The sequence below is a fragment of the Pecten maximus genome, chromosome 8 (genome assembly GCF_902652985.1).
Source record: "Pecten maximus chromosome 8, xPecMax1.1, whole genome shotgun sequence".
Taxonomy (NCBI): Eukaryota; Metazoa; Mollusca; class Bivalvia; order Pectinida; family Pectinidae; genus Pecten; species Pecten maximus.
The window spans coordinates 38,573,688-38,587,427 of NC_047022.1; the positions used below are offsets into that span (position 1 = coordinate 38,573,688).

The window sequence follows — 13,740 nt, forward strand, 5'->3', positions numbered from 1 at the left end:
GATTACTATACAGATACAAATAATACTATAATCTATCGACTATTAATAGTGATTACTATACAGATACAAATTATATTATAATCTATCGTCTATTAATAGTGATTACTATACAGATACAAATTATATTATAATCTATCGTCTATTAATAGTGATTACTATACAGATACAAATTATATTATAATCTATCGTCTATTAATAGTGATTACTATACAGATACAAATTATATTATAATCTATCGTCTATTGATAGTGGTTACTATACAGATACAAATTATATTATAATCTATCGTCTATTAATAGTGATTACTATACAGATACAAATTATATTATAATCTATCGTCTATTGATAGTGGTTACTATACAGATACAAATTATATTATAATCTATCGTCTATTGATAGTGATTACTATACAGATACAAATTATATTATAATCTATCGTCTATTGATAGTGGTTACTATACAGTTACAGATTATATTATAATCTATCGTCTATTGATAGTGGTTACTATACAGTTACAAATTATATTATAATCTATCGTCTATTGATAGTGATTACTATACAGATACAAATTATATTATAATCTATCGTCTATTGATAGTGATTACTATACAGATACAAATTATATTATAATCTATCGTCTATTGATAGTGATTACTATACAGATACAAATTATATTATAATCTATTGTCTATTAATAGTGATTACTATACAGATACAAATTATATTATAATCTATCGTCTATTAATAGTGGTTACTATACAGATACGAATTATATTATAATCTATCGTCTATTAATAGTGATTACTATACAGATACAAATTATATTATAATCTATCGTCTATTAATAGTGATTACTATACAGATACAAATTATATTATAATCTATCGTCTATTAATAGTGATTACTATACAGATACAAATTATATTATAATCTATCGTCTATTAATAGTGATTACTATACAGATACAAATTATATTATAATCTATCGTCTATTAATAGTGATTACTATACAGATACAAATTATATTATAATCTATCGTCTATTAATAGTGGTTACTATACAGATACAAATTATATTATAATCTATCGTCTATTAATAGTGATTACTATACAGATACAAATTATATTGATTTGAAGGGATTTCCGAAAAAATTATGACTATTGATGAAACTGGGGCCGGAAGAATATCAACAAAAACAGTATTTTCACCTATATGTTTTTTATATTATGAGTTTGATAAATACGGCAAGCACGTATCAAATTGTTAGCTAGACGTGTAGATCAACAAAGCCATCATAAACTATTGTAAACTGGACGTGTACATCAACAAAGCCATCCTAAACTACTGTAAACTGAACGTGTTGATCAACAAAGTTATCCTAAACTACTGTAAACTAGACGTGTAGATCAACAAAGCTATCCTAAACTACTGTAAACTGGACGTGTAGATCAACAAAGCTATCCTAATTACTGTAAACTAAACGTGTAGATCAACAAAGCTATCCTTAACTATTGAAAACTGAACGTGTAGATCAACAAAGCTATCCTAAACTATTGTAAACTGAACGTGTAGATCAACAAAGCTATCCTTAACTACTGTAAACTAGACGTATAGATCAACAAAGCCATCCTAAACTATTGTAAACTAGACGTGTAGATCAACAAAGCTATCCTAAACTATTGTAAACTCGACGTGTAGATCAACAAAGCTATCCTAAACTACTGTAAACTGAACGTGTAGATCAACAAAGCTATCCTAAACTACTGTAAACTGAACGTGTAGATCAACAAAGCTATCCTAAACTATTGTAAACTGGACGTGTAGATCAACAAAGCTATCCTAAACTACTGTAAACTGGACGTGTAGATCAACAAAGCTATCCTAAACTATTGTAAACTGGACGTGTAGATCAACAAAGCTATCCTAAACTACTGTAAACTAAACGTGTAGATCAACAAAGCTATCCTAAACTACTGTAAACTAGACGTGTAGATCAACAAAGCTATCCTAAACTACTGTAAACTAGACGTCTAGATTAACAAAGCCATCCTTAACTACTGTAAACTGAACGTGTAGATCAACAAAGCCATCCTAAACTATTGTTAACTGAACGTGTAGATCAACAAAGCTATCCTAAACTATTGTAAACTGAACGTGTAGATCAACAAAGCCATCCTAAACTACTGTAAACTGAACGTGTGGATCAACAAAGCTATCCTAAACTATTGTAAACTGAACGTGTGGATCAACAAAGCTATCCTAAACTATTGTTAACTAGACGTGTAGATCAACAAAGCTATCCTAAACTACTGTAAACTGAACGTGTAGATCAACAAAGCTATCCTAAACTATTGTAAACTGAACGTGTAGATCAACAAAGCTATCCTAAACTATTGTAAACTAGACGTCTAGATTAACAAAGCCATCCTAAACTATTGTTAACTGAACGTGTAGATCAACAAAGCTATCCTAAACTATTGTTAACTAGACGTCTAGATTAACAAAGCCATCCTAAACTATTGTTAACTGAACGTGTAGATCAACAAAGCTATCCTAAACTATTGTAAACTGAACGTGTAGATCAACAAAGCTATCCTAAACTATTGTAAACTGAACGTGTAGATCAACAAAGCTATCCTAAACTATTGTAAACTGAACATGTAGATTAACAAAGCCATCCTAAACTATTGTAAACTGGACGTGTAGATCAACAAAGCTATCCTAAACTATTGTAAACTGAACATGTAGATTAACAAAGCCATCCTAAACTATTGTAAACTGAACGTGTAGATCAACAAAGTTATCCTAAACTATTGTAAACTGGACGTGTAGATCAACAAAGCTATCCTAAACTACTGTAAACTGGACGTGTAGATCAACAAAGCTATCCTAAACTACTGTTAAAATAACGTGTAGATCAACAAAGCCATCCTAAACTATTGTAAACTAGACGTCTAGATTAACAAAGCCATCCTAAACTATTGTTAACTAGACGTGTAGATCAACAAAGCCATCCTAAACTATTGTAAACTGAACGTGTAGATCAACAAAGCTATCCTAAACTATTGTAAACTGAATGTGTAGAACAACAAAGCTATCCTAAACTATTGTTAAAATAACGTGTAGATCAACAAAGCTATCCTAAACTATTGTAAACTGAACGTGTAGATCAACAAAGCTATCCTTAACTACTGTAAACTAAACGTGTAGATCAACAAAGCTATCCTAAACTATTGTAAACTAAACGTGTAGATCAACAAAGCTATCCTAAACTATTGTAAACTGAATGTGTAGAACAACAAAGCTATCCTAAACTATTGTTAAAATAACGTGTAGATCAACAAAGCTATCCTAAACTACTGTTAACTGAACGTGTAGATCAACAAAGCCATCCTAAACTACTGTAAACTGAACGTGTAGATCAACAAAGCTATCCTAAACTATTGTAAACTGAACGTGTAGATCAACAAAGCTATCCTAAACTACTGTAAACTGAACGTGTAGATCAACAAAGCTATCCTAAACTACTGTAAACTAGACGTGTAGATCAACAAAGCTATCCTAAACTATTGTAAACTGAACGTGTAGATCAACAAAGCTATCCTAATTACTGTAAACTGAACGTGTAGATCAACAAAGCTATCCTAAACTATTGTAAACTGAACGTGTAGATCAACAAAGCTATCCTAAACTACTGTAAACTAGACGTGTAGATCAACAAAGCTATCCTAAACTACTGTAAACTAGACGTGTAGATCAACAAAGCTATCCTAAACTACTGTAAACTAGACGTGTAGATCAACAAAGTTATCCTAAACTACTGCAAACTGAACGTGTAGATCAACAAAGCTATCCTAAACTATTGTAAACTGGACGTGTAGATCAACAAAGCCATCCTAAACTATTGTAAACTGGACGTGTAGATCAACAAAGCTATCCTAAACTATTGTAAACTAGACGTGTAGATCAACAAAGCCATCCTAAACTATTGTAAACTGGACGTGTAGATCAACAAAGCTATCCTAAACTATTGTAAACTAAACGTGGAGATCAACAAAGTTATCCTAAACTATTGTAAACTAAACGTGTAGATCAACAAAGTTATCCTAAACTACTGTAAACTGAACGTGTAGATCAACAAAGCTATCCTAAACTATTGTTAACTGGAAGTGTAGATCAACAAAGCTATCCTAAACTATTGTAAACTGAATGTGTAGAACAACAAAGCTATCCTAAACTATTGTTAAAATAACGTGTAGATCAACAAAGTTATCCTAAACTATTGTAAACTAGACGTGTAGATCAACAAAGCTATCCTAAACTATTGTATACTAAACATGTAGATCAACAAAGCTATCCTAAACTAGGGGCCGCGCTGGCCGAGTGGTTAAGGTGTACCGACACTTTAACACTAACCCTCCACCACGGGGTTGCGAGCGTTAGGGTGTTAGGCCTTGGGAAAACTGAAGGTTGTATGAACACTGGTCCGAGAGGTGGACTAGTTTTTGTGTGGGTATAATAAAACAGTTATTGTTTGGGTATTTCTGGAAATAGCACTTTTATTATCCCCTTTACATTGACTATTTCCCTCGGCTTCGCCTCGGGCAATGGTTAATGTCTCGGGGGACAATTAAAGTGCTATTTCTCTCACATCCATACAATAACTGTATACTAGACGTGTAGATACACAAAGCCATCCTAAACTATTCTAAACTAGACATGCAGATCAACAAAACCATCCTAAAGTATAAAGCGACCAGAAAATAAAAACACTTTGTCGACTTCCTTTCATTAACATCCTTAACAATTGTGAGCTTAATGGCACCACCAGCGGAACTGGAGAAGTTTAAAATTCTTTTTCAACATTTGCTTAATTACGACCATTTCAAGATCATTTAAGGCAAAGTATATATCCCACTGGTGGAACTTGAAGTAAAGTTCAAAATGTGTATTGCTTACTTAACATGCGATTGTCAGTCAAAATTCAAAATGGCCGCCGTAGCATCAATGTCCTTCGGGTCAATTCATCTGAAGTAAGATAATAGAATTGTTTATTTATGAACGAAATGAGCATTGTTATCCCAAGTCTCGGTCGTTTCACATATGGCTAGGCACAGATCGGTGCCAGCTGACTAAATGGTCAGATGTTCGTGAATGATAATGTCCCTTTGGTGGCCTAGCCGTGATTCGACAGGCAGGGGCGTTCTTTTGAGAGTCCATGTTGCTTTGTAGCGCTTTCCAAAGAAACGTTTCTCTGGTGAAGATCGTTCTTTTCTTCTTTTTAATTTAATTACGGAGTACAATAAGCGACAGCGTCTCTGCCTACAGATATTTAGACATTAGGGGTTTGAGTGCGTGTGCTTTTTACGTTTTCTGAATTATCGTATTAGAAGGAGGTATAACCTCACTAATGTCGTCGTGACACGGATTACAATGGTCAAGAGAGAGTGACCACAGCGTATGTGTACACGGAGGTGATAAAGGAACAATATAATAACTAGATTAACGCTATCTCAGGATGAAAGGTCACTGACGCTCATAGACACCTGGACGTATATACATGTATGTATAGGCATCCAGTCACAGGTTTGAGGGAGAACGGAGAACCAGAATCCTAGCTCAGTGTCACAAGGAAACAGCAGTAGCAGTTCTTCCTATACCAACTGGTGTAAAGTTTGATCTGCAGGTTACACTGAGGTTGGAAGCTGACGGGAGTTGCTGTAAAGATATTAATACTCGGAATTATTTCATTGAGGGTAATGTAAATACAACACATTAACCGAAAAACGATCATGGCGGAGGCGGAAGAGAAGGTTCGCCTTGTAGACGATGGAGATACCGGTTATATGCTCAGGAGAAATACCATCAGACAGTTACGACTCAATCTGTTCGTTCTGTGTGTGATATTTATACTGGTCTTCACAGCTTATTCGGGTCTACAAAACCTGGAGAGTAGTCTGAACCCCGAGATCGGGATATATTCCCTAGCCTCCATCACCGGGGGAGCACTTGTTTCCTGTATACTGGCGCCGGCCGTGATCAGGTTCATCGGAGCAAAATGGGCAATTTCTTCTGCGGCCTTGTGCCTGGCAGGGTTCGTAGCAGCGAACTTCTACCCAAAGACAGGTGTTTTGATCCCTGCCTCGATCTTGTATGGCATGTCATCCGGGTTTATGCTGACGTCACAGGGTACTTACGTCACGACTATTGCTATAGAATATGCCAATGTGATCGGGGAACGAGCAGAAACCGTTATAAGTCGATTTTTCGGGTTTTTTCTTATGGCTTTTCAAAGTACACAGATTTGGGGAAATCTTATATCGTCACTTGTCCTCCAAAATGGCGAATCATCACATAATTCTACAACAGAAACGAATTCAACGCCGAACGTTTGTGGCGCGGCATTTTGCCCAGATCCCATTTCTCCCTCTGGGAATAGTTCCACTCAAGCAACAATAAATAAACCACCGGAACATATCTTAAATACACTGTTGATTATTTACATAGGATGTGCAGTGTGTGGGTTTTTTATTGGTGCAATTTTTCTTAAGCCTATCCGCTCTAAAACTAACGATGATAACACAACAGGTATCGTAACTACGCTGTTTTCAACTCTTCGGCTCCTCGTGACGGACACTAACATGCTACTACTGGTACCGATAGCAATGTATAGTGGAGTGGAGCAGGTCGTTATGTATGCCCAGTATACACAGGTAAAATACATCTAACATACAGGGAGTATACATACAGGTTATCTACATACAGGTACATATGTAGAATAGTTACATACAGGTACATCTGTAGAATAGTTACATAAGGTAATCTAATTACAGGTAATATACATACAGGTACATCTATATAATGGTTACATACAGGTAATCTACATACATGTACATCTGTAGAATAGAGGTATGGAATGTTACCAGATAGAGAATATATAGTGAGTGTTTATACAGATGGATGTAGTTATATACAAGTAGATAGTGTACATAAGATATATACAGGTATATAGTGTGGACAAAGGTAATTATATACATGTAAATAGTGTACATACATGTACAGGGAGTGTACGCATAGGAAGGTATGTATTTATAGGTAGAAAGTGTACATATAGGTAGAAAGTGTACATATAGGTAGAAAGTGTACATACAGGTAGAAAGTTTAAATATAGGTAGAAAGTGTACATACAGGTAGAAAGTGTACATACAGGTAGAAAGTGTACATACAGGTAGAAAGTGTACATATAGGTAGAAAGTGTACATATAGGTAGAAAGTACATACAGGTAGAAAGTGTACATACAGGTAGAAAGTGTACATACAGGTAGAAAGTATACATACAGGTAGAAAGTGTACATATAGATAGAAAGTTTACATATAGACAAAAAGTGTACATACAGGTAGAAAGTGTACATACAGGTAGAAAGTACATATATGTAGAAAGTGTACATACAACTAAAAAGTGTACATATTGGTAGAAAGTGTACATACAGGTAGAAAGTGTACATATAGGTAGAAAGTGTACATATAGATAGAAAGTGTACATATAGGTAGAAAGTGTACATATAGGTAGAAATTGTACATATAGGTAGAAAGTACATATAGATAGAAAGTACATATAGGTAGAAAGTGTACATATAGGTAGAAAGTGTACATATAGGTACAAAGTGTACATACTGGTAGAAAGTGTACATACAGGTAGAAAGTGTACATATAGGTAGAAAGTGTACATATAGATAGAAAGTGTACATATAGATAGAAAGTGTACATACTGGTAGAAAGTGTACATATAGGTAGAAATTGTACATATAGGTAGAAAGTACATATAGATAGAAATTACATATAGGTAAAAAGTGTACATATAGGTAGAAAGTGTACATATAGGTAGAAATTGTACATATAGGTAGAAAGTACATATAGATAGAAAGTGTACATATAGGTAGAAAGTGTACATATAGGTAGAAAGTGTACATATAGGTAGAAATTGTACATATAGGTAGAAAGTACATATAGATAGAAAGTGTACATATAGGTAGAAAGTGTACATATAGGTAGAAAGTGTACATATAGGTAGAAAGTGTACATATAGGTAGAAAGTACATACAGGTAGAAATTGTACATATAGGTAGAAAGTACATATAGATAGAAAGTGTACATATAGGTAGAAAGTGTACATATAGGTAGAAAGTGTACATACTGGTAGAAAGTGTACATATAGGTAGAAATTGTACATATAGGTAGAAAGTACATATAGATAGAAAGTGTACATATAGGTAGAAAGTGTACATATAGGTAGAAAGTGTACATATAGGTAGAAAGTGTACATACAGGTACAAAGTGTACATACAGGTACAAAGTGTACATATAGGTAGAAAGTGTACATATAGGTAGAAAGTGTACATATAGGTACAAAGTGTACATACAGGTAGAAAGTGTACATGCTTGTAATGTTCACGCACAAATGACATAATTTCTATCTTTAGAGGAAGTCTGATAAAACATTATATTGACTCCTCTGTGATGACAAATACACTCGGATACACACATGTACACACGGATGCATATAGGTACAAAAGGTTACATACAAGTACACACAGTTACATACCGGTACATATACATATCGAAACTTACAAATCGACAGTGAGTTTGCGTTGTAGAATCGTATTAACAATTGTGATAACGACATACCGACTTTTGTTGAAAACACGCATTTTGTTTTACATTCAATCAAGATATATTTCCTTCTTTTTACAGGCATATGTGGCTTGCGAACTGGGATTGTCCTGGGTCGGCTACACCATGATCTGTTTCGGCGCCGTCAATACAGTTGCCTCCCCTTTGAACGGTATACTAACTAAATACGTAGGCCGCCCTTTCCTTTTCCTCTTCGGCTTCTTTATCAACACTGGATTATTGGTCCTTTTAAGGATGTGGACCCCAGACAAAGATCAGCTGTTCCTGTTTTTCGTGATACCCGGGACTTGGGCGCTCGGAGATGCAATATGGCAAACACAAACCAGTGGTAGGTATGGATTCTAAATCACCGATGTCTTATTTTGTGGGTTTGTTTTTTGTGACCATCTAGTTTTATACACCGGTTCAATTTCATGTAAAGCTAACTCTAACCTTAGTAACAGACAGATTACTCGGGTTTTAACATCACTAATGCTGGCCCCGAATGTTGTCTCATTAGAACGCTTCGGAATTTGAAATTAACTGTTTTTTCCTGATCGCATTGGTACATCCTTCATATGGGTCATATTCATCAGTTCTCGGTAACTCAGTGAAGACCTGATGAAATGAACTCAGGAATACAGGAAAGATAAATAGACAAAGACAAATTAGGAGTTATTGAAGCTTTGAATATTAACCAATGGTGTCATGTTCCTATAGCACGCATTATTCAAGTTGGTAAACATAGTTTAAAGTATATCAGTTTGTCTGCATTAGCAATGTGTATTATAGGGTCAAATTCTTAATAACTTAAACCTTCATTGTTTATATTTACTCTGTACGTTTTAAGTTGTTGAAACACAAAGTCAGTGTTGACGTAATGTGAGGTCACCTTTGCGGTCACATGCCCAAAATGTTCCATAGTATGGTGTTATAGGGGAAGACAATGGTTTGTATGGTACAAATGTATGGTACAAACGAGTATTATAAAACACTAGGTATGTACATATATGTATCATAAGTTACGTCATTTACTTTCTTCATTGTTTCAGCTCTCGTGGGACACGTGTTTCCATTGCAACAGGAACCAGCGTTCGGAAACATTCGGATGTTCGAGGCTTTCGGGTTTTTTGTAGTGTATCTTTATAGCAATCACGTGTGCCAGGATGTAAAACTGTACGTCGTTGGGGTATGGCTTGTATTAGCTGTCTGTCTAGTATTCATCGTGGAGATCAGGATACGAAACAGAGGCTTTCTAGTGAGCAAGGCTGTATCCATAGAGACATAAAGACTTAATTACAAACTCTAATTTGAACATGTGATTATGAGTTATTTATCATCAGTTCAAAACAATTGAATACCATATACTGTATCTTTCCCTGGCATTTTACGGAATATTGTTGTAATTTAACTTATATCCTTCAATCATGTCTTTGAGCTACAAAGGCTTTTTCAAGAATGTATTCAAATACAGCTTCAGTGTACTCGATTAGAAAGAGAAACTGCGAAAATCAAGAACTTCAAAACGATCTGAAAGTTATATATCTTTCAGATAGATAAGTGCGTTTAATGTTTTATTTTGTATTTGTTTTGGGTTTATGTAGTAAATCTTCCGAATAAAACAAAACAGATTACATTGATGTCAATTAAGATACTCCGTCGTATTTTGCTAACGTATGTATTATAACTTACTGCAAAACTGATGATGAATTTTAACGTGGCTTGGACTTTCAACCCCTAACCTCATAGAGTAGGAGGGGTTATCTCCCTTCAACATACAGACAGTCAACAAAAGAATACCATAGGAATATTGAATGGTTTCCCGTTGAATATCTAACACTCCTACGATAGAATATTTCGATGTCTTGCACTCGTGCTCCACACGGTCCACTAAAGCTTAGGTCAAGCACTGTGCAATGTCTCTCCGAAAGTTATGTTCCTTTTAGCAACACTAATTTGTACACAGATAAACGCCTCAATGTATTTTAGTTACAAAAAAGATCAGAGGATACAAACAGTGTTTTAATCGTCGTTTCTCTTCTATGTATGTCAGACAATGAACAAACTCAGATCACTTCATTTCCCGTTGAAGATTTTGGGTCGCGTGCTTCTGTTCTGAGAGACGAATCATTCACTGAGTTTACAACGGCGATCGAGTTCTGTACCGCCTCCGACTTGAATACACTTTCACTTTGTGAATTGTGTAACATTGTTATAAACGTATGTAAACACAAGTGGAATAGCCGCTTTATGTGCTAATACAAATGCCAGTATAATGCAGACAGTTTAGAAAACAGGATCTGACAGAACACCGACACTCCCGATAGCACCGAGCTCATGACCTACAATTATATATATGTACGTAGCGCAGTAGGTCTAACTGTTACGTCACACCGTTGCGACGCTTGCATGGACTGATGAAGGGAAGTGAACCTCGTGCAAATGGTACATGAACTACTTCGCAGTTCACTTCCCTTCATCAGTCCATGCAAGCAACAAAATTGACAATCAAACCTTAAATAAATGAACACGACTGAATGTATACATAGAATATATGATTAAAAGCCTAGAGCTCCTGTTCTGTTGTTGATGTGAGGTTGTGTTTGGGGACTCACTTTAAGGATTGATTGTCAATTTTGTTGCTTGCATGGCTTAAAAAATGAGAACAAGGTTAACGTAACGACAGTTCAGTGAAATCTCACAACATTAAAAAACAGTGTTTATATAATCTGTAAACCTTGAAAAAAAATCGATTTTGTAAGGTTTTCTAATTTGAATGAATGTTGGATTTGCCATATGTTCCTCAAAGTTTAACGCCGAACCCCTGTGGCCGTATGTGATGCAGTCTAATAGCCGGGATATTCAGAGCTCGAGAAAAAGTGTAACAATGTGGATTTTAGTCGCAGGTTAGCTGATGATGTACATGGTGTTCTTGAAATATTGGATTTCATTGTCGCACTGGCGTTTTGGGATGTTAATTCTGATAATAGTAAGTAAAGAAACATTGATTTGAAAATTGGCGGTATTCGACGGCCGGAAACTTGTGTTCTCCATATGTTTAGATTGAGTCAAATTACGACAATAATGTGTCCCTGTGCTCGATATAGATTACTTCTGCTACCAGTCTGTTTTGTGTTGTTAAATAGTGTTAAAATTGAGGTTTACTTTCTGTGACCACTAAAATGGTATCAAGCATAGCATTCGAGATACAGCTAACGTTAGACCTACTGCGCTACGTAGGTCATGAGTTCTGTCAGATCCTGTTTTCTAAACTGTCTGCATTATACTGGCTTCTTTTTAGCACATAAAGCGACTATTCCACTTGTGTTTATATACGTTTATAACAATGCTACACAATTCACAAAATGAAAGTGCATTCAAGTCTGAGGCGGTACAGAACTCGATCGCCATTGTAAACTCAGTGAGTGTATTCACAAGCCGGCAAGAAACGTGATTCGTCTCTCAGAACAGAAGCACGCGACCCAAAATCTTCAACGGGAAATGAAGTGATCTGAGTTTACTATGTTCATTTAGGCGGAGCGAAGTGAAAATGTAAATATTACATGATGATGAATATCACAGACAAAAACACATCTTCACGTTCCAAGTCGTTTATCTATACTGAAGAATCATATTATCTTACAAAGAGAGCTCCAATAAAGGGAAAGAACTCTTTCAGTTTAAGTTCCAAATTACCTCCCCTAGACCATATGGCTTTACTATGTTATTATGTAATCTCATCACACCCATACAACCATATACACAACGCTCCATCACACATGCCAATGGTCTAAGTAATGTTATTTTGAGACGGCAATAAAGGCTGGCTCTCTGTGTCTAATTTGATAGAGACTTAACTAGATATTGATTTAAACTGGAAGGGTGTTAGGATTAAAATAACATTCATCAGGGAATGGATTCTGATACTACATCAAGACTCTCTTCATTATATGATGTAATTGGATCTGTTTTCTTTTCGTGGCATACCATTACAAAAATACTTTTTTGTCAATGTCAGAACAGCAATGGAATGGTGTATAATTGTAAATAATATCAATAATAAATCATATCAACACACAATCTGTGACACCTTATAGCATTTCTGTATTTTTGAAATGATTTTCTTCTGTTTTATTAAAAAAAGCAGAAATTAACACAGCTTATTTGCTATGATGAGTAGTATAGACGTCTCTTTAGCCCCCCACTTGACCTACATTTGAGCGCGTCATTGTCCACTCACGTGACACCTGCGTGACCTACTTAACCTTGGGCTATCCCAGACCCCATGACGTCATTGGCCCCTTCACGTGAACACCTGTGTTATCTTGAAACTTTAACCCCAGACCCCCTGACGTCACTGACCCCCTCACGTAACACCTGCATGACCTAATTAACCTTATGAAACTTTAAACCCAAACTACATTTGAGCGCGTCATTTCCCCTCTCACGTGAACACCTGTAATACCACTCGGACATGATTGAAATGTTCGCGTACAAGATAAACTGTTAAAATATGATAATTAAGTTGTCGGTTTGAAAGGTGAAGAAAGAGAATGAGAATATTATTTATTGAATCATACGATCCCTTTTATTAACTCAAGGAAGATATTTGTAAACATTTGTTACCCTCGTCAATCCATCCAAAATATACTGTGGAAAACGTAAAAGAAAATTATTCAATAGAGAAGAGAGAAAGAAGTATAAGAAAGTCTATACAAAGCCGGTCCTATTACCAGATATGGATACTGTAACCTACGGATTTTAGTTTCATTAATAATAATGTGTGAGCTTGAAATTGGTTTTCGCTGTTTTTTAATATAGTGTGCAAAGATAATACACCTGTTTAACAAACGACAAATGTCACCCGAATCATACGTGCTGGGATATGTGAACTGTATATAAAAGGGCCTTGCACACACAAAAAAAACATCATTCTGTGGAAACTGATTAAGGAACAATGATCTCCAGGACGAATTCATTCGACAGTGTCGTCGTACCAGATATGAACGAAAGTATGATGTCCAGTTTAAATTCCGTATACGAAAGGTACCGTCTTCACGTCCGTGAAAT

At 35.4% G+C, this 13,740-nt stretch overlaps 1 protein-coding gene across 1 annotated transcript; it reads left to right on the plus strand.

Annotated features, from left to right (window-relative positions):
* Nucleotides 1-5,551: 5,551 nt before the first annotated feature.
* On the plus strand, nt 5,552-9,985 carry LOC117333445 (protein unc-93 homolog A-like). Its single transcript, XM_033892740.1, has 3 exons — nt 5,552-6,713; nt 8,752-9,019; nt 9,723-9,985. The coding sequence occupies exons 1-3, from the start codon at nt 5,793-5,795 to the stop codon at nt 9,956-9,958; spliced, it is 1,425 nt and encodes a 474-aa protein (XP_033748631.1). The 5' UTR covers nt 5,552-5,792; the 3' UTR covers nt 9,959-9,985.
* Nucleotides 9,986-13,740: the final 3,755 nt, after the last annotated feature.

What these genes read in the sequence shown, in the direction of transcription:
- LOC117333445 (XM_033892740.1), top strand. Translation starts at nt 5,793, where the DNA reads ATGGCGGAGGCGGAAGAGAAGGTTCGCCTTGTAGACGATGGAGATACC. An exon ending in TGTATGCCCAGTATACACAG is followed by an intron (nt 6,714 to 8,751) that starts GTAAAATACATC and finishes TTCTTTTTACAG; the next exon opens with GCATATGTGGCTTGCGAACT. An exon ending in ATGGCAAACACAAACCAGTG is followed by an intron (nt 9,020 to 9,722) that starts GTAGGTATGGAT and finishes TCATTGTTTCAG; the next exon opens with CTCTCGTGGGACACGTGTTT.